We start from the raw sequence: 22,012 nt of genomic DNA on the forward strand, positions 1-22,012 counted from the left end.
CATGATCAGATGAAAACTTTGTACTTTTCGTCCGGATAAACACACCTGTGCATAAACTGTTGCACATAGTACTTTCAGGTAGTTCAGATTCTCCCTGAAAGCCATTCACACTTAGATTAAAAAATGCTCCATAAACAGTTAAATAGCCCCCTCTTTCCCAAAATAAGGCAACTCTCATGGTATAATTTGTAAAAGAACTCTTTAACACAAAAATTCTCTACCTTCAGATTTCTCCTTTATCCCTTTATTATGTAGCCAATGTAGCCAAATTTAGTATTACATCTTACTTCATCAAGTCATCCATAATTTCAACTTGCCAGAAATCAGTTACCACTCCGCAACACACACATACAGCCTTCACCTGCCATTCTAGGGTTGCTGGTGATACGCTGGACTATACCTGGCTGGTGCAGGTGCCACTTTTGGTTTATCGGTTTCAATGATGGTCTCTGTGATCATGGCAGCTGTGCTGCCTCCAGATACTGCAGAGCTCCCAAATCCTCCAAATCCTGGTGCTTTCTTGCCCTGCCTCTCTGCATCTCTTCGGGCCTGTTGTAATTCCTTTGCTTTACGCCGCATCTCAGCCTTGGCTTCACGTTCTTGAGTCTACACAAAGAGACATCCGTGGATGTGGCTTTGAATATAGGAAAATCAAAATACTAAAAGCCTAAAAGAAAGACACACGAACAAGAACTCCCAAAGAAGACCCCATTTACCTCTCTAACTGCTCTGAACACCTTCTCCTCATGAGAATCCATTTCCGTGAAGGTTCTAATCTGTGCCAGGTTAACATTCTCCCGGTATCCCAGGGCAACGATTTCATCAAAAGCAAAGATTAAATCAAAACAGTGCTCAGATATTTCATTCTCCTCTAAGGCTCGGCAATACTCAGGTATCTAATAGTGGACAGCAATGGAAAAGAGATTTAAGATCTATCAGCATTTATGTTTCCCAAGTCTTATTCTTGAAAGTACACATATTAAAAAAAAAGTAAAATAAAATACACAGATTTCAATAATCCTGAATCCCTCTGTTAGATCCTCTACCCTTTCTTTTAAGCAAGACTTTGGCATAAAGTGTGTGTGTGTGTGTGTGTGTGTGTGTGTGTGCGCGTGCGCGCGCGCGTGCATGTTGTGTTGTATTGTGTTATATCAATAAGTCTTATCTGGGGCACCTGGCTGGCTCCATAGATAGAGCATGCAACTCGATCTCAGGTTGAAGTTTGAGCCCCACGGTGGGTGTAGAGATAACTTAAAAATAAAATCTTAAAAAATAAACAGGGGTGCCTGGGTGGCTTAGGCGAATTAAGCAGCTAACTTTTTTTTAATGTTTATTTTTATAGAGTGTGTGTGCACACTCTCTCTTAAAATAAATATTTAAATAGATAAATAAATCTTATCTGATAAACATGATCTAAAAATATGGACACACAAGTGTCAGAACCACAAAAACAGATCGAAGGAACCACTTAAGGTCTGCGAAAGGAAAGGTCAGTTTGCACATTCTCTTTTGGGATACTTAGTCTAGGAGGGCACAAAGTGCTGAATGAATAGGGAAGAAGCTGTAGCAATAAACTGCTGGGGTAGGGGTGGGAGGCATGCGGCATGCAAACTGATAGGTAGCAGCTGCTTTGGGGGATAAACAGTTTCATAGAGAAAATTTAAAGCAGAAAACTATAACCCACCATTACAAAAGGACTCTTACCACTCTTGAGAAAAGCCTTAGGGTCTCCAGATCTTCTAAGATGTTACTGTTTTTGGTAGTGATCAGCACCATATACAGTTTCTCCATAGGCTGGTAGACATATCTTACACTCTCCGTTTCAACAAATGTATGCTGTTTTCCAGTGTTCATGAGCTTTGGAAACGCTGCTAACAAGCCCTCAATACGAGTTCGGGTCATCTCCACAAACTGTCGAGAAACGATAGCCTTTCCTGCTTTCGTGCAGACCGCTGCTGCCAACAGCACCTGCCAGGAACATACATGAAGTGAATACAAATTATTTCTTCAAATCTATTTTCTTAGCATCCTCAGATCTGACACAGAATGCCACACTCAGTTATTCAGTGACGTAACCTTCAAACTCTACTTCATTGTTCTTTTCATTCTAGTATGTAATTCATAAAGTAAAGCTACAATAGAGGAAAATGAAACTATCATTCCTATTTTTCAATACCATAGCTTAAGAAAAACTTAGTTAAAAAAAACAAAACACCTTTTTCCAAGTCTACAAATAGGTTTGTTAACAGATTCCCTAGAACTCAGAAATGGACTGCTCTTTGCTTTGGCAGACCCATGAAGAATGGTTAAAAACTTTTTCTAAGGACAGAAATCTCCACAGCAAAACAGGTCTGACCAGGATTAAAGGTTTAAAGGAAGCCCCTTGACCTTTCCTTTCATTTTTACCTAGAACATGGATCCAATCTAGTGAGTCTAAGTTGATCTTTTGCTCTTTGATTAATAACGTTCCCATCCCACACTGTCTTACCTCCAGATACGTAAACAATCTGTAAAATGAGAAACTGAATGACTCAATGTTTTACACAGGTTGTGACACCAATCGGTGATCAAGACCTACAGCCTTTTCTCACAGTCTGGCATTCATTAAACAAAACAAAGCACCAAAAGAAGACGAAGAGACCTCAAATGCCATTAGCAGGGGAGTAAGAAAATTAAGTGCAGTATTAACTGTCTCTACAGTGCAGGAACCCAAGAATTCACAAACACAAGTAACAAAAGGACTATTTACACATTTCAGAAGCCTCAACGCTGGGATACAACATCTGAAATAGCAGCATCCCACTAATCAGACTTCGCAGCTTTACAGAAACTGCCCTATAAGCGAGCAACTTGAAGAAAAAACAATTTAGTCAATTCAAATATTCCTATAGCCTCAGTACATCAATACAGTTCTATAACAATTAGATGAGAACACAATGTCCTTATCCACCAAGACTAGGTAATTAGGTTATTTGGGAGATAATTACCATCATGTTTATTTCCAAGCAGCTAGGTGAAAACAGTTTATATTAGAGAAGTGTTTGGTCTATAGAGGTTCAGGGGCTCCTGGGTGGGTCAGTCAGTTGAGCGACAAACTCTTGATTTCATCTCAGGTCATGAGATCGAGCCCTGTGCTGGGCTCAGGGCTGCTGAGCATGGAGCCTGCATGAGATTCTTTTCTCTCTCTGTCCCTCCCCTGCACACACATGAGCTCTCTCTCAAAATAAATAAGTAAACATTAAAAAAAAAAGGTGGGGGGGGGCTTCAAATCTTCATGTTCACTTTAAGAAACTGCCCGGGCCATCAGGGTATGCACTGGAAAAGCCACTAAGTATCTGAATGATGTCATTTACAGAAGCAATCTGTACCACTCTGTCACCACAAAGGTAGAGTTGGTAGGTGTGCCCAAGGCCAACCAGTGGGGCTGCACAAGGGTTGGTTGGTGGCCCAAAAAGAATACTGAATTTTTACTGTACATGCTTAAAAATGCACAGAGAAATGCTGAACTTAAGGGTTTAGACGTAGATTCTCTGATCACTGAGCACATCCAGGTGAACAAAGCCCCCAAGATGGGGAGAACTTACAGAGCTCATGGTCAGATCTACCCATACATGAGCTCTCTCTGCCACACTGAGATGATACTTACTGAAAAAGAGGAGACTGTTCCTAAACCAGAAGAGGAGATTGCACAGAAGGAAAAAAAAAAAACCAGAAGAAACTGAAGAAACAAAGACTGATGACCTGGGAGTCAATTCCGTATAAAATAAGTGCAAATATGGGGTGCCTGGGTGGCTCAGTCGGTTGAGCCTCCGACTTCGGCTCAGGTCATTATCTCACAATTTTTGAGTTCAAGCCCCACATCAGGCTCTGAGCTGACAGCTGGGAGCCTGGAGCCTGTTTTGGATTCTGTGTCTCCCTCTCTCTCTCTCTCTCTCTCTCTCTCTGCCCCTCCCCCACTCATGCTGTCTCTCTCTCTCTCTCTCTCTCTCTCCCCTTCAAAAATAAATAAACATTAAAAACATACACATATATTTTTAAATAAATGTAAATAAAATTTAAAGTAGGGAAAAAATGTTTTTTTAAAAAAATGTCCTAAATCATAAATACCCTCAGAAAAAAATCTTGTTTTGTAAATTACTTTTAAAAGGATCAAGAAAATATTTTATTTTTTTTCAGGGATTTTTATTTTTATTTATTTTTTTCAATATATGAAATTTATTGTCAAATTCGTTTCCATACAACACCCAGTGCTCATCCCAAAAGGTGCCCTCCTCAATACCCATCACCCACTTTCCCCTCTCTCCCACCCCCCATCAACCCTCAGTTTGTTCTCAGTTTTTAAGAGTCTCTTATGCTTTGGCTCTCTCCCATTCTAACCTCTTTTTTTTTTTTTCTTCCCCTCCCCCATGGGTTTCTGTTAAGTTTCTCAGGATCCACATAAGAGTGAAAACATATGGTATCTGTCTTTTTCTGTATGGCTTATTTCACTTGGCATTAACACTCTCCAGTTCCATCCACGTTGCTACAAAGGGCCATATTTCATTCTTTCTCATTGCCACGCAGTACTCCATTGTGTATATAAACCACAATTTCTTTATCCATTCATCAGTTGATGGACATTTAGGCTCTTTCCATAATTTGGCTATTGTTGAGAGTGCTGCTACAAACATTGGGATACAAGCGCCCCTATGCATCAGTACTCCTGTATCCCTTGGGTCAATTCCTAGCAGTGCTACTGCTGGGTCATAGGGTAGATCTATTTTTAATTTTTTGAGGAACCTCCACACTGTTTTCCAGAGTGGCTGCACCAATTTGCATTCCCACCAACAGTGCAAGAGGGTTCCCATTTCTCCACATCCTCTCCAGCATCTATAGTCTCCTGATTTCTTCATTTTGGTCACTCTGACTGGCGTGAGGTGATACCTGAGTGTGGTTTTGATTTGTATTTCCCTGGTGAGGAGTGACGTTGAGCATCTTTTCATGTGCTTGTTGGCCATCCGGATGTCTTCTTTAGAGAAGTGTCTACTCATGTTTTCTGCCCATTTCAAGAAAATATTTTAGATAGAGAGTCACAGAGTATAAAAATTACCAGTTGATTACTTTAAGAATGGCAGGGGTGCCTGGCTGGCCCAGTCGGTTAAGCGTCCAACTTAGGCTCAGGCATGATCTCACGGTTCAAGAGTTCGAGCCCTGAGTCAAGGCTGACAGTCGGGTGCTGACAGCTCAGAGCCTGGAGCCTGCTTCGGATCCTGTGTCTCCCTCTCTCTCTCTGCTCCTCCCCCCCTCACCCCCCTCTCTAAAATAAAACAAGCATTAAATTTTTTTTAAATGAAAATAATCTAGCTTAAAAGTCCAAAAACAGTTATTTTTCCCCAAATATTTACATATTTTAAAATAAATAGTTTTGCACTCAAAAAAATCTATCTATCACCAACACTGACCCCTTGGCCTTGGGAGGTTTTTGTCATCACCTACATATGAGGCAAAAAGATATACTGAAGACAGTAAAGGATACCAGAAAAAGAAAAAAAATGCAAAATGATTATGACACATTTCTCAAAGGAAATTATCCATGTCTTTAACTTTATTTATTTATTTTGGCTATAGATTTTTACTTTTTAATTTGGTTTTATTAAGGTATGATTAACGTATAAAATTGTTAAGATATTTAAAGTGTATATCGTGGCAATTCCATGTCTTTACATTAATCGTGTGAAATAAAGATTTCTTTAAATAAACGGAAGGGTAATTTTTGGTACACAAATAATGCTAATATTTTAATCTCTTTGTAGATGAAACTGACCTAAAATTATTACCAGGTCAAGAGTTATATTTGTACAGAAGGCCAAAACTAAATGTACTCAAGAAATTTGATTTCACATTTTTAAAAAATTTTTTTAAATGTCTTATTTATTCTTGAGAGAAAGAGAGACAGAGCATGAATGAGGGAGGGGCACAGCAAGAGGGAGACACAGAATCTGAAGCAAACTCCAGGCTGTGAGCTGTCAGAGTGAGTGGCTATTAACTCCTTCCGTTCTCCATCCCCCCCCCCCCCCACCCGCCGCCACCGCCGCCGTAGTAGTGTTTATTGAGGACAGTAATGGTGAAAGCCATTTTTTTTTTTTTTCCAGCCATGAGATCATGACCTGAGCCAAAGTCAGTGGCTCAACCGACTGAGCCACCCAGGTGCCCCTGATTTCACATTAATTTTTATCATAGGTTCATATTTCAACCATCTACAGATTTCTGACAAAACAAAATTACTTTTTTCTTTTTCTTTTTTTTTTTTTTTTTAATTTTAGAGGGAGAGAGAGAGCGCACACAAGTAGGGTAGAAGGGCAGAGGGAGAGAAAGAGAATCTTAAGCAGGTTCCATGCTGTGCACAGAGCCCAACCCAGGGCTCAATCCCATGAGTTACCTGGATCCTGACCTGAGCCGAAATCAAGAGATGGACACTTGGGGCACCTGGGTGACTCAGTCGGTTATGCGTTTGACTTTTGATTTTGGCTCAAGTCATGATCTCACTGTTGGTAGGATTGAGTCTCGAGTTGGGTTCTGCATTGGCAGCTCGGAACCTGCTTGGGATTCATTTTCTTTCTTTCTTTCTTTCTTTCTTTCTTTCTTTCTTCTCTTTCTTTCTTTCTTTCTTTTCTCTCTCTCTCTCTCTCTAGCTCCCATCTCTTGATTTCGGCTCAGGTCAGGATCCAGGTAACTCATGGGATTGAGCCCTGTTTTGTTCTTTTTTTTCATCTTTTTTTCTTTTTTTTTTTCTCTTTCTTTCTTTCTTTCCTTTTTCCCCTCTTTTTTTCCCTCTCTCTCTCCCCCCCCCCATCCTACTCATGCTTTCTCTCTCTCAAAATAAAATAAACATTAAGGAAAAAAAAAAAGAGTCCAACACTCTACCAACTGAGACACCCAGGTGCCCCTGGCAAAATAATTAAAAAGATAAAAATTTAGTCACTGTTTCAGCTTACTAATAAGGACAAGCAGGTAAATCTCTGTACTGGTTCACTATTGGTTTACATGCCACACATGTCCAAATAGTAATATTTTTGCTCCAAAATGTCCCTCAGGAAAGAGTTGTACTGCATAAAAAACTTGTACATCAATGTTCATAGCAGCATCATTCATAATGATGAAAATAAGCTAAAAAGCAAAAACCCAAAAGTCTATCAACTGATGAATGGATAAACAAAGTGTATATCCATACAATGGAATGTTAGTCATAAAAAGAAATGAAGAACATGCTACAACATGGATGAACTTTGAAAATATTGTGCTAAGTGAAAGAAACCAAACATAAAAGGCCACATCTTACATGCTTCCATTTATATGAAACATCCAGAATTGGCAAAACCAGAAACAGAAAGTTGATTAGTGGTTGCCAGGGGCTGGGAAAGGGGAAATGAGTGACTGCAAATGAGTACAGGGTTTCTCTTTGGGGTTATGAAAATGTTCTAAGTTTAGATAGTGGTGATGGTTGTACAACTTTGTGAATATACTAAAACATCTACTGAATGATATAAATTTAAAAGGCTAAATTTTATGGTATGTGATTTATATCTCAATTAAAAATAAAAAGAAGGGCAGGGGCGCCTGGTTGGCTCAGTAGATAGAGGATGCAGCTCTTGATCTCAGTGTCATGAGTTCAAGCCCCATGTTGGGTATGGAGCCTACTTAAATTAAAATTTAAAAATTAAAAAAAATTTTTTTTAATTAATAAAACAAAAAGGAGAGCAAACCCACAGATTAAGAGAGACTGAAGAAACCTGTCAACCAATCATAATATATAAATCTTATGTGACTCCTGATTCAAACAACTGTTAAAAAATGTAAGACAACAGGAAAATTTGAACAGTAAAAGAATAGTGAATGATAATAAGGAATTATTGATAATTTTAAAGGTGTGATATATCAATTAAAATATTATACAGGGTGCCTGGTTGGCTCAGTCAGAAGAGTGTGTGACTCTTCATCTCAGAGCTGTGAGTTCGAGGCCACATCAGGTGTACAGCTTACTTAAATAAAATTTAAAAAAAAAAATGCATCCATTCCACACAGATAGAACTTAGGTAAAAACTAACACCAAAGGCAACACAAAAGGGACAAAGAAACAAAGAAACAAAAGGCAACTTGTGGGGCACCTGGGTGGCTCAGTTGGTTGAGCATCCGACATCGGCTCAGGTCATGATCTCACAGCTCATGAGTTCAAGCCCCGCGTCGGGCTCGATGCTGACAGCTCAAAGCCTGGAGCCTGCTTCCGATTCTGAGTCTCCCTCTCTCTCTCTCTCCCCTCCTCAGCTCATGCTCTATCTCCCTCTGTCTCAAAAATAAATAAACATTTAAAAAAAAAAAATAAAAAATAAAAAAAATAAAAATAAAAAAAGGCAACTTGTAACCAGAAAGGTATATGCTGTGAAGAGGAGCAAGTCACCTCCTTTATTTTTTTTTAAATGTTTATTTACTTTGAAAAAAGAGAGAAACAGGAGCAGGGGAGGAGCAGAGAAAGAGAGAGGGGGAGAGAGAATCCCAAGCAGGCTCCATGCTGTGAGCCCGGAGCCCAACACAGGGCTCTATCTCACCACTGTGAGGTCTTGACCTGAGCATAAATCAAGAGTGGGCCATTTAACCAACAGAGCCCCCCAGGAACCCCCATCTACTTTGCTGTATTAATTGGGCTTGTCAAAGGCTATTTATAGATTGGTGGTCTCCATTTTAACATTATTATAAAAATAACTAAATGATTATTTATTGAACACCTACTATACACACCAGATGTTCTCCAGGAATACTAAGAGGAAACCGATTAGCATTCTTCCTTCCAAAAGCCTAGTAGGATCTTAAAAGGTCACAGCACAAGAAAAACCATTTTGTAAGTAAGTATGGTGAGGGATGTTAACTAGACTTATTGTAATGATCATTTCACAACATATACAAATATTGAATCATCATGCTGTACACCTGAAACTGATATAATGTTATATATCAATTATACCTCAATTTTATTTTATATTTTTAATGTTTATTTATTTTTGAGACACAGAGGGACAGAACGTGAGTGGGGGAGGGGCAGGGAGAGAGGGAGACACAGAATCTAAAGCAGGCTCCATGCTCCAAGCTGTCAGCACAGAGCCTGACACAGGGCTCGACCCCATGAACCATGAAATCATGACCTGAACCAAAGTCGGACGCTTAGCTGACTGAGCCATCCAGGCACCCTATTATACCTCAATTTCAGAAAAAAGCCTACAAGGGATAAGACACAAATAAGTGTAATACTGGGCAGAATGTGTTAAGTAACATACTCTGGGATTTCAAAGAGATTACTTCTAGTTGGTAAGATCAGGGATGACTTGGTGAAAGAAACAGCGCTTAAATCTGCTTTGATTAATTGGGGAAAGTTGAGTGTGTAAATATGAACAAACAGTAGAGTAAAACAGTAGGTAGGACCTAAGCAGAAGAGCTCTACTCTGAGACTCTCTTTGAGTCATTCCATTATACAGATACAAGCAAAATAAGGCTTCTGAAGTAGTACCAAAGTGCCCCACACTAAGTATGGCTCTAAACCTTGAAATACCCAAGACACCACAATCAGAGGGACCATGAAGCTGACACAGGTTTCTATTCACTATGTTATTCATGTCACCTCTGGAAGGTATGGTCACCTCTAAACAAGATAAATTTAACCTATTCTAAATTAGCATTCGTCTTCTTAAGTGCCTTGACATAATAAAGCTTCCCCTTCATATCAGTGTTTACCAATGTCAAACATTTACTTATTTTTTTTTTCAATGTTTATATATTTTTTGTGAAAGCAAGACAGAGAGAGCGGGGGAGGGAGGGGGGGGGACAGACAGAATCCCAAGCAGGCTCCACGCCCGCAAGTGTAGACAGAGCTCAATACAGGGCTCAATCTCACAAACCATGAAATGATGACCTGGGCCAAAACCAACAGTCAAGACGCTTAAATGACTGGAGGCACCCAGGAGCCCCAACGTTTAACATTTATTAAAATACAGTATGCACAACAAAGTAAGTTAATTTTTCTGACTGTAATTTGATCTGATTTTCTTTGGGGAAGAATGAATAAGTATGATTCTCTATAAAGTTGCTTTATTTATTTATTACATTTTTGGAAAAGAACATTTAGACCTAAAAGGACCTTTCAAGAGCCCGTGGTGGTTTTATAGATGTAAAAACCGAGGGCCCAAAAGTTAGATGACATCTCCAGGACTGTTTAAAACAAAACAACAACAAAAAACCATTAAGTTGAGCTTCGTCAAACAACCTTTCTCTTAATAACACTTAAGATGGTTTGAGTATATCATCATTTGTGTTGGGATTAAATAACAACTCTCTTCTACCCAGATTTAACTACATGGATCAGAAAGTTCTTGGAGTAAAGAAACCTAAAGAATTAGTTTCTGTTCTGCCTCTGTCACTAATTATATATTGCATAAGTCACTTAATTGCTTCCCCAAAATAGAGGTTTATATGAAATCTACAGTGCCTTTGCATCTTTACAATTCTAAAGTTAAGCGTTTGAAAATTTTATAGCAACTAAAAGTGTACAATACCCCCACTTTACACCCACTACTCCAGTAGCAATTACTTTGGAACACTATTTTACATGAATATTAAGCTGCTAAAAGGCAAACTGCCTCATCAAAACAAATCACGTGTGTGCAGACAGAGCTGTGTCTGAGATAAGCTGCCATACCATGTCTTCATCCCCACTAGTGATAAAGGTCTGAGAATAACAGGTAGTGATCCACCATAAACACGCACAATTCCCTAAAGAAAAAAAGCTGAAGATTTCCTCGAACCTCTACATGTTCCATATTCCTCACTCCCAGAACTAGGCAGTCACTTTTTCCTTTGTAAATGACTGCAATGATGTCATATACACATATACGTGATTCATGATCATATTAAGGCTAGTTTCTACAACTGTCAGAGAGGATCACTTTGTCTTTCCTGTTTGCAGGAGGTAATTACAGAGAGAATCAGAGGGATGATTACAATAAAATCTACACCTCATACAAAACCTAAAACTTGAAAGTTACTCAGTGAGAGTTTTAAGCTCATCCCAAGTTTCTTGTAGAGAATGAAAATAAAAGGACATTGTTCTCACTTTCTGCAGTAAAAACTTTCTACTTGAAGAATAAACAGTTGGCAAATCAACAGAAACTCAAGAACTTTTTTCTTCTTTGCTGTGCTCTCAAACAACAATCAAAAAGAGACATAAAGAAAACAAAAGCTGTGCAGCTGCTATGTTATATACGAAGGTAAATAAAAGCAATAATAACCCCCTAGTTGGGGACTGTTATTACTATGTAGGATTTCAGTTTGTCCCTCATTATGTGCAGATCATTCACAGGAACCCAAATCTAGCTTTCTAATAACTAATGACTTTTGGAACAGAATGTCATCATTTATATTCAATGTGTCCAGTCTAGTTTACTCATTGCTATCCTGAGTGAATAAAACAGCATTCTGTAAGTAACCAAAGATTTTACAGACTGTTGCTACCATGAGACTTCATATCAAGTTTATGCGATTCTAAATTTATTAAGACAAAGAACGGACCATACTATCTAACAAATGTTAAGAAAATAAGAACATGTTCTCATTAATTTGCAAAAAACTAGAAAGAAGATCTAATCAAAAGATGCCCTTTTTTGTACTTCACTTTATGACAAAGTCATCATAAGCCATTTGTTTCTGCATTTGTTCATTTATTTCCCCTACTAGGACTTCCTAATATGGGACATTTTGCATTAACTTCTTTGCATTCACAAAGGAAATTTATTTTTCAAAAATCAACATTTATTATACCTAAAACTGTCAATACTGTGTGTCAACTTTAAAACTTTGAAAAAAAGAAAAACAGGAAAATGACATACCTACAACCCTCCCACCAACATTTATGTACTGATATCTTCAACTTACTCTGAAATGCATTTAAAAAATTAAAAATTAAAAAAAAAAAGGTGGAGAGAGGGATGGATGGATTAAATGAACAATAAAATAAACATAGAGAAATGTTAATTATAGAATCTAGCTGCTGATGGGGCGCCTGGCTGGCTCAGTCAGTGGAGCATGAGACTCTTGATCTTGGGGTTATAAGTTCAAGCCTGCACTGGCTGTAGAAATTACTTAAAAATAAAATCTTAAAAAAAAAAAAATGTGGGTGAAATAACTGTGAAGTTATTTCAACTTTCCTAGATGTTTGAAAGTTTTATAATAAAATGCTGAGGAAAAATCATCTTTCAGAAGTTCTGATACAACTTTTAGACAGAATAAATCTTACAAAACGTGACCTATTTGGACATTTCTACTATCTAGGAATCTTTTAGTAAAAGACTAAGACCCAAAAACATTATACAGAAATAATACTTAATAATTTCTTAACACTCAGCAGAGCAGAATACACTGAGATAAGTTTTTCTCCAGAGTACACCAATCTGTGGGTATCTGGCTCTTGCCAAGTCCCATATAATTTTTTAAAATATGCATATTTAAATATGACACAACTGTATGTATATGCACATATTCAAATAGCATGCAAAATTTATTTTTATGTTTATCATTCAATACCTAAGGCTTTATCATCTCTCAGTTATCAATGAATTAAAAATATTAAGTTCCAGGGCGACTGGGTGTCTCAGTCGGTTGAGCATCCAACTCTTGGTATTGGCTCGGGTCACCATCTCACGATTCCTGAGTTTGAGCCCCACATCGGGCTCTTCGCTGATGGTGTGGTGCCTGCTTGGAATCTGGTCTCTCCTCCCCTTTGCCCCTCACCTGCTTGTGCTCTCTCATATATTAAGTTCCAAGAACTTTTCAACCAACACGGTTTTTGTAAAGACTATCTGTATTTGGTTTATGTACTACAAGACTTTAATTTTGCTATTAAAATTATAATATGCTCTAAAATGCACTAAATACACCCAGGATGTAAACAGCCAAGGAATTTAAGAATCCCTATCCCAATATTGAGCCTCCTAGTGGAAATGAAAAACGGGAGTTTTTGAAACATTTATGTCCAACAGTAAAGTTTATGAGGCAAACCTTCTGGGGGCGATTTATTTGCCTGAAGCTGAAAACAAAAATCCTTCAGTGGTGTAAAAACCAAGCATGAATCCTACCCCTCCACCATCCAAGTTCTCATCTAAAAACGCTGTCAACAGAACTTAATAGGATTGGCACCAAACTATACTGTCACCTCTCAAGTGTGTATGTAGGAAGATGCTTTAAATCAATAATGAATTAACGGAATAAAAAAAAAAATCCTTCAAAAGATTTCAGAGCATAAAGTACACTAAGTCACTAGCTCATCTGGAACCAAAGAATTTCTCCTACTTCATAAATATCCACAAACTGTAGTGATAAAGCGAGATTTCGTGCTGTCGGCACTGTTTTGTCCCATCCTCAAACACATTAATCTTCCCCGTCTCTACAATAGATGAGAACATGAAGATCACGCATCTGAAGGCAAGGAACATCTGAAGAAGGGTGCAACCCCTTCTTGTCGCCCCCCCCCCCCGTGAGAGTTCCGATTACGATGTGCCACCTACACATTTTACTTCGGTAAGTTCCTTGAAAACAGAAAGCCTGTGTTCTCTATTACTCGCTCACATCTCCCTAACGGCCCCATACGCGGCATGTACTGGGTAACACTGACAAACGGACACACCTAAATTCTGTAGAAGTAGCGAAAGGTTTCAGGGACAACTGGGTCCTACAAATTAACGTCACAAGTTCCTCCTTCCTGTTCCATCTTCCTTTCGAACTTTCCTCTATTTCCCCCTTCCGAACAAACAAAAGAAGTCCTGAACACCAATGGGTTTGGATTTCGAGTATCAAGGGCCTACCAAACCCCGGGGATGAGAGGAGAGCCGATTACCGAAGAAAGGGAGCCCCCCGCCCCCCCCAAGAGGAGACCAGCCTGCAGAGCCCGGGCCCCCAGGGAACCCTCTGGACACTAGCACCGAGGTCTGCAGCGAGACGCTCTAAGCCACTCCACTACGCGGTTCTCGAACAGCAACACCCCGGGCCCAGAAGAGGAGGGTGCCCAGCTGGGCAGGGAGAAGGGGTGTGGGCGCAACGGGAAAGGGACTGCAGGCAGGTCCGTCGGATCGCCTGGGAGGTCGGGCACGGGGCAGGGAAGTCCACACGGCTCCCCGAGCCCCGAGGGAAGTGTCCGGCTCCAGGCCCTCTGGGCGGGACTCCTCTGGCCCCAGCCAGCACCAGGCCGTCTGGCAGGGACAACGGGCAAGGGAAGCAGACGCCGGCGATTCGGACCGGCTCGGATCTTACCATGGTGAGGACGGTGATGGGGCTCACTCGCGCTTCCGGCTCCACTGGGGCTGGGGTCGGGGGAAGGGGAGCACCGGCCGCTCCGGACCTGCCGCCCCCCTGTCAGGAGCCGCTGCCGCTTCGCCTCTTGCCAAGATGGCGGCCTCGAGCCACGTCTCCAACCGGAAATGGCGCGGGTCAAAGGGCGGAGGGCGGGGCGCCGTGGGGTGGGGATGTGCAGTACCCGGCTGCTGGGCAGGTTTTGCCAAGGAGGTACAGGAGGCTCACGCTACGGCTCCGAAAGCTCCTGTTTCTGTGCTTTCCCAGATTGTCAGCGCGTTCGCGTGATTAGCAACACCTCTTACAGTTTATAAAGCTCTCGCAGCCACCGTATTATTTAATGTACAAACTAACCGGTGTGCATAAGGGACTAGTATTCAGAATATATAAAGAACTCTTAGAACTCAGTAATAAAAATATGAGCTCATTTAAAAATGGGGACAATCCGGGTACCTGACTGGCTCAGTGCAAAGAGCACGCGGTTCTTGATCCTGGGGTTGTGAGCAGGAGCCCCACACTGGGTGTAGAAATGAGTTAAAAATAAATAAATAAGATAAATAAATAAAAATGGGCGAACTAGACAAGTCTCCACAGAAGACAAAAAGGGGTGCCTGGGTGGCTCAGTCAGTTGAGCTTCTGACTCTTGATTTCGGCTCAAGTCATGATCTCAGGATGGTGGGATCGAGCCCCATGTCAGGCTCTGTACTGACAGTACAGGGCCTGCTTAGGATTCTCTTCCTCCACCCCTCCCCTGTTTGTGTTCTCTTTCCTCCCCTCCCTCCCTCCCCCCCCCATCTCAAAAATAAATAAACTTTAAAAAAAAGTAAAAAAGATATACAAATGACCAATAAGCACACAAAAAGATGCTCAACATCCTTAGTTCTTAGGAAAATGCAAATCAAAATCACAATGAGATACCATTTCACACCCACTAAGATGGCTATAACAATAAGTGTTGGTGAGAATGTGAAGAAATTAAACCCCTCTCCCAATGCTGGTGGAAATGTAAAATAGTGCAGATGCTTTGGAAAAAGAGTTTGGCGGTTTCTCAAAAATTAAACAGAGTTACCATATGATCCATCCATTTCACTCCTTGGTACATACCCAAGAGAATTAAAAACATATGTTCATACAAAAAGGTGTACACCGATGTTCCTAGAAGCATCATTCATAATAGCCAAAAAGTGGAAACAACGCAAATGTCCATCAATAGATGAATGAATAACAAAATGTGTCATATTAGTCATAAAAAGATAATGATACATGATACAACATGGATGAACCTGTTAAGTAAAGGAAACCAGTAACAAAACACCACAGCTTATATTGGAAGACTTGCTCTGAACCTGTTCATTCCATTTATAGGAAATGTCCAGGGTAGGCAAGTCCATAGAGGTAGAAAGTAGCGTTGCAAGGGATTAGGAGAGGGAAGAAATGGGGAGGGAGGTTTGTTCTGTAAAGTGATGAAAATGTTTTGGAATTAGAGATGGTGGTTACACAATCTTGTGACGATACTAAAAACTAGATTGTACACTTTAAAAGGGTGAATTTTTATGGTTTGTAAGTTGTATCTTTATTTTGTTTATTTTTATTTTTTAATGTTTATTTATTTTTGAGAGAGAGAGCACGAGCAGAGGAGGGGCAGAGACAGAGGGAGACAGAGCATCTGAGCACAGAGCCTGATGCAGGGCTCAAACTCATGAACTGTGAGATCATGACCTGAGCCGAAGTCAGACACTCAACTGACTGAGCCACCCAGGTCGCCCTGAGATTTTATTTTTATTTTATTTTTTTTTCAACGTTTTTAATTTATTTTTGGGACAGAGAGAGACAGAGCATGAATGGGGGAGGGGCAGAGAGAGAGGGAGACACAGAATCAGAAACAGGCTCCAGGCTCCGAGCCGTCAGCCCAGAGCCCGACGCGGGGCTCGAACTCACGGACCGCGAGATTGTGACCTGGCTGAAGCCGGACGCTTAACTGACTGCGCTACCCAGGCGCCCCCTGAGATTTTATTTTTAAAGAAACATGGGGTTTGAACTTACAACCCCAAGACCAAGAGATCAAGAGTCATATGCTTTACCAACTGAGCTAGCCATGTACCCCTAAATCATATCTTTTTAAAAACTGTTGTGTCGACTTTGGCTCAGGTCACGATCTCACAGTTCGTGGGTTTGATCCCGCATATCCGGCTCTGTGCTGACATCTCAGAGCCTGGAGCCTGCTTCAGATTCTGTGTGTCTCTCTCTCCCTGCCCCTAACCTGTTCTCTCTCTCTCTCTCTCCCTCTCAAAAATAAAATAGACATTGAAAAAAAAATTTTAAGTGTGCAGGGGAAAAAAAGTGTGTGAGAAGCAGGGCTTATGCCCATTTTATAGATGAAGAAAATGACGACAAGTTTAGGAAATTTACACAAAGTTCTAAGCCAGTACGTAATGGAAATAAAACTCAAATCCAGTCTTCTGATTCTGTTGGCATTTCTCCCATGCCAAGGGTCAGACTCAGAGTATACCTGATTCAGCAGTTGTTCCCTGCGTCCTATATCATTTTGTCCCACACTACTAGCTCAACTCTGCAGCACTCATCCACGGCAACCGTGGAAAAACAGCATTCTTTTATTGAGTGTTTATTTTGTGTCAGGTACTTTGCACATTATCTCTAGTCCTTTACAACAATCCAGATAAGGACACTGAGGATCAAAGAAGTTAAACACTTGCCCAGGGGCGCCTGGGTGGCGCAGTCGGTTAAGCGTCCGACTTCAGCCAGGTCACGCTTAAGCGTCCGACTTCAGCCAGGTCACGATCTCGAGGTCCGTGAGTTCGAGCCCCGCGTCGGGCTCTGGGCTGATGGCTCGGAGCCTGGAGCCTGTTTCCGATTCTGTGTCTCCCTCTCTCTCTGCCCCTCCCCCGTTCATGCTCTGTCTCTCTCTGTCCCAAAAATAAATAAAAAACGTTGAAAAAAAAATTTAAAAAAAAAATTTTTTTAAAACTTATTTTACATCCCTGGAGGGATGTAAGTCAAACTGTATTTTTTAATTTTGGTTATAAAAACCATATTTTTTAAAAGGCAAATTCTTAATTTAAAAATAGTAAAAAATCTTGCCTGGAATTATTGTTTTCTTGTGGCCACTTTTGGGGATCTTCCATACGGACCACCGAAGTGCAGTGCAAAAGGGCAGTGCGGCAAAGACAAACTGACTCGTTCTTTGGAAATACAACATCAGCTAAATTAAACTGCATAAGAAAAGCACCCTTGCAAACACGCTTTCTGAGGAGTGCCTTAGGGGCAGTATGTCATAATGGTTCACAGCAGGGATTTAGAAGTCGGACTGACCCGCGTTTGACTCCCATTTTGACCACTTACTAGCTGGGTCTAGGCAAGTAATTTTAACTCTCCTAAACTTCGATGATCTAATCTCTCAATTGGCAGGAACATCTGTTTCAAAAGGTTGTGAAGTTAGATAATCCATTAATAAATAAGACTATATAATCTGAGTGCTCCTGCGTGGGGAGTGCTCAATAATACATATGCATTATTATTAGCAATAACAGAGGACACATTTTTAAGTATTTTGCAGTTCCATTTTTGGCCAGAAGTGTCTCTCATTTTCCTTTTTAAAGCCACTTTCCTGCTTTTGTCTGGCAGGTTTTCAGGGTCAGTTTCCAATATTCTTTTCTCTGTTTTTCTCACCCTCTCTCTGACTTCCCAAATTAATTTTTTTTAATGTTTATTTATTTTTCAGAGAGAGAGAGCGCGCACGCACGAGCAGGGGAGGGGCAGAGAGAGAGAGACACAGAATCTGAAGCAGGCTCTGAGCTGTCAGCACAGAGCCCTAAGGGGGCCTGGAACCCACTAACGGAGAGATGGTGACCTGAGCCGAAGTCCCACTTAACCGAAGTTACCGCTTAACAGACTGAGCCACCCAGGCACCCCACTGATTCCCCAGATTAACTATGTCCATGATTTTGAAATATTTATCCCTTACGTCTTCGTTCATCATTCCTCATTCACCCATCCAACGCTCATTTTAAAAGTGACTAAGTGGGGCGCCTGGGTGGCTCAGTCGGTTAAGCGTCCGACTTCAACTCAGGTCACGATCTCGCGGTCTGTGAGTTTGAGCCCCGCGTCGGGCTCTGGGCTGATGGCTCGGAGCCTGGAGCCTGCTTCCGATTGTGTCTCCCTCTCTCTCTCTGCCCCTCCCCCGGTCATGCTCTGTCTCTCTGTCTCAAAAATAAATAAACGTTAAAATAAAAGTGCCTAAGTTATGCAATGCCCTAACGAAGCTCAGTCGTCAGCAAATAAAAATATAGGAAACTAGGTTCAATTTGAATCGCATATAAATAACGAACGATTTCTTGATATAAGCATGTCCCATGCAATGAGACACTGTGGAGGGGACGGACTCTAATGTAATACAAGTGCTATAAAAGCACATTCAAGGTGCTTCGAGGAATACTGCCTCGAGAGTCAGCCTCAATTCCGATTAGACCGATTTAGAACGAATTGCCTTGTTCTAGCGGGAGAAACGTACACAGCGTTTCCAGATTGGACGGCTAACTGTACGAACCGATACTCATCAGCCGGCTCTGCCAGCCGTGGTCGCTAGATGCCGCCACAGACGCATTTACTGAAACCATAGAAAAACAGGCGACTAGCCCGCCCAGAGAGGCTTCATGCAAAACCCTCCAGATCCTCCTCGGAACCTCCGCTGCCGGGAGAGATGCAAAGCGCGAGGGGAGTAGGTCTCACGAGAGCGGAAGCAAGTCTCGCGATTTTTTTTTTTTTTTTTTTTTTTTTTTTTTGCCTCCTAGCGACTGGCAACAAGGCAGGCAGCTCCAAGTCGAAGCCCGAAAGTGGCCTCGTGTGATATTGGAGTGAGACTCCGGCCGTAGGCTGGGGTTCTTTCCATATAGAGGAGACGGATTCAGAGGGGCTACAGGTAATTCGTACTCACCTTAGCAGAAAGAGAAGTCCCTTTCTCCCTCCCGGGAGGAATCTAAGAGGACTCCCCTTCCCTCCATCCCCCCATCTCTTCCCATCTCCGTGACAACCGTTACTTCTCTTCCTTCACGCCACCATTCGGCTTCCTTTACTTCCCCAAGAAACTTCAGTAAGGTCCGACCTTCAAGACAGGGGGTAGAGATGGGGGTGATGGGCTTGGGATTATTGGATGGGACTGAGAAACTGGAGTTTACCCTCTCTGCAGGTAAACAAGGGGACTCCAGAGACAGAAGTCTTTTTAGAACCTCTACAGCCCCCTGGCTCCCTCCCCCCAGCCCCGACACCCCAACAGCCTTGGGGGAAAGTGACCATAAGGAGAGAGCTGCCTCTTAAGACAAATACTGTTGTGCCCGTGTGCGTGCATCTTACAGCTTTGGGGAGCTGGTCCTCTCAGTTGGCTGTCATTTCCCTCCACGATTCCCTCGATCCTCAGCCAGCCTGCCAGTAGTTCCTAAACAAGAGCTGCAGCAGAATGATTTAACTGCTTGACTTGGGCCAAGAAGCCAGGGAAAATTTGAATGGGGGTAAAGGTTTCATGTAAAACTGGTGTCTTGGGTAAGGAAGAGGAACCACTATTGGTTTGGAATCAGCTCATATCCGGTGGTACGAGCTATGTAATTATGTCTCCTTTTACCTAGACCAAAATTGTAGAAAACCAGACCTACGATGAGCGTCTAGAGATTAACGACTCTGAAGAGGTTGCAAGTATTCATCCTCCAACCCCCAGACCCAAAGGTAAGAAAGGACGGGAGAGGAAGGAAATAGCTCTCAGAACAAAAGAGCAGGATGGATTCATGAATGTCTCCAAGAAGTTCCTGTTTTACTGTAATAGCAAATGTTGGCTTTCAGAGTCCAGTTTGGCGAACAATTGGCCATCATTTCCAACTAGTTAAGGGAGGAGAAAACCCAGCCCCCCAGATGGAGGGTCTTCCTCCAACCTGACCAGTGTTCCCTATCTCCAGTGGCTTGGTGCTGCGGCTCTGCTCACAGTCGGCCAGGGATTCACGTTTGTCTGTTTGCTTTAACTTCTCAAAACTGTTTTTGCAGTTTTGAAGATGCTTCAGTAACCTGCCCTTAACTTGCGATCCCAGTCAAAATCTCAGTGGAACGTGTTAACAGGACTTGACCCCCTCATTTAGTCAACACACATGTTTTGAATGCCTCCTGTGTGTCAGCCTTCTTCCTGGCACTAGGTATACAGTATTAAAAGAGACACTGACCCTGCCATTCGATGCTCGTAATCACGGGAGACAGATGACAAATGGACAAACAGACATAATGACAAATGTGGTGAGTGCACTGTTGGAGGCAAAGAGTGTGATGTTCCAGAGGATAATGATGAGGAGTGGGATCTTCTTTTGATAGGGGGGTCAGGGAAGACCTGAGGGGGCGGTGACATTTGAGAATGAAAGATGAGAAAAATCCAGATATTGAGGAGAAGTGGGGCAGGAAAAGGAAGAAGCAAGTGAAACGTGAAAAGGAGTTTGGGTTCGTTTGAGGCCTTGAAGGAGACCAGCGTGTGGTAGGAAGGGGTGGTATCCAAGGCAGGCAGGCAGGAGGTAAGTAGGGAGCCAAGGCTCCCGTTGCAATGGCGAGCTGAGGCCATAGGGACCCGGATGTGGTGAGGAAGGGGAGCGTAGAGAGGAGAGGAAAATACAAGCTACTTGCTGATGGATTGGGTTTGGCTCTTGAGTTAGGAATCAAGGATGACCTCTGGGGTGGCAGTAAATAGACCTAACATAAAATTTGCCATTTTAATCATTTTTGAGTGTATGATTCGGTGGCATTGAGTGCATTCATATTGTTGTGTAACTATCTCTACTGTCTATTTCTAGAGCTCCTTCATCATCCCGAACAGAAACTACTCGTTAAACAATAACTCACCATTCCCCTCTCCCTGGCAGCCCCTGGTAACCTCTGTTCCACTTGGTGTCTATGACTTCACTTATTTCACTTAGCATCGTGTTTTCGAGGTTCATTGATGCTATAGCACGTGTGAGTTTCCTTCCTTTTTATGGCTGAATAATATCCCATTGTAGGTATAACCACATTTTGTTTATCCACTCGTCTATCGATGAACACTTGGGTTTTTTCCCTCTTTTGGCTATTGTGACTCTGCTGCTGTGAACACGGGTGTCCAAGTATCTTTTTGAGTCCCTGCTTTCAATCTTTTGGGGATATGTATATACCTAGACAAGGTTTTTGACTTGAGCATGCTTATAATCTTGCTGGCTGTTGACATTACAATTTGTTTTCAGTTTGGGCAAGGTAGCAGGCTGAAAAGTGGTGTTTAATTGGCATTAATTTGATTTACATTTTTTTAAATGTTTATTTATTTTTGAGAGAGAGAGAGAGAGACAGAGCACGAGCAGGGGAAGGGCAGGGAGAGGGAGACACAGAATCCGAAGCAGGCTCCAGGCTCAGAGCTGTCAGCACAGAGCCCGATGCGGGGCTCAAACTCACCAACGGTGAGATCGTGACCTGAGCCGAAGTCGGACACTTAGCCAACTGAGCCACCCAGGTGCCCCTGGCTTAATTTGATTTAGAAATCATTGAACATGGTTTCCATGCCAGTTACTATCTTATATCTGGTTATACTTTTAATTGTTCAGAATATTTTTATTGCTTTTCTGGACCCTGATTCAGTTCATAT

At 41.7% G+C, this 22,012-nt stretch overlaps 2 protein-coding genes across 3 annotated transcripts in view; one reads left to right on the forward strand and one right to left on the reverse strand.

The window, feature by feature from the left end:
- Positions 1-14,484, reverse strand: part of ARCN1 (archain 1) — a 26,582-nt gene extending 12,098 nt beyond the window's left edge. Inside the window, exons 1-4 of the mRNA XM_049612244.1 lie at positions 14,323-14,484; positions 1,705-1,968; positions 717-896; positions 401-606 (exon numbers count right to left, since the gene is read on the reverse strand). Coding sequence (XP_049468201.1) covers positions 401-606; positions 717-896; positions 1,705-1,968; positions 14,323-14,325 — 653 coding nt within the window. The 5' untranslated portion in view covers positions 14,326-14,484. The remainder of the gene's footprint in view (positions 1-400; positions 607-716; positions 897-1,704; positions 1,969-14,322) is intronic.
- IFT46 (intraflagellar transport 46) overlaps positions 13,844-22,012 on the forward strand; it is a 23,038-nt gene continuing 14,869 nt past the window's right edge. Inside the window, exons 1-2 of one of the 2 annotated variants that reach the window (XM_049612392.1) lie at positions 13,844-14,326; positions 19,998-20,094. In XM_049612392.1, the coding sequence (XP_049468349.1) occupies positions 14,324-14,326; positions 19,998-20,094 (100 nt within the window). In that variant the 5' untranslated portion in view covers positions 13,844-14,323. Of the gene's footprint in view, positions 14,327-19,159; positions 19,298-19,997; positions 20,095-22,012 lie in introns of those variants that run through there. The other variant, XM_049612397.1, reaches the window with a different exon arrangement.

Source organism: Panthera uncia, chromosome D1, assembly GCF_023721935.1.
Source record: "Panthera uncia isolate 11264 chromosome D1, Puncia_PCG_1.0, whole genome shotgun sequence".
NCBI classification, from domain to species: Eukaryota; Metazoa; Chordata; class Mammalia; order Carnivora; family Felidae; genus Panthera; species Panthera uncia.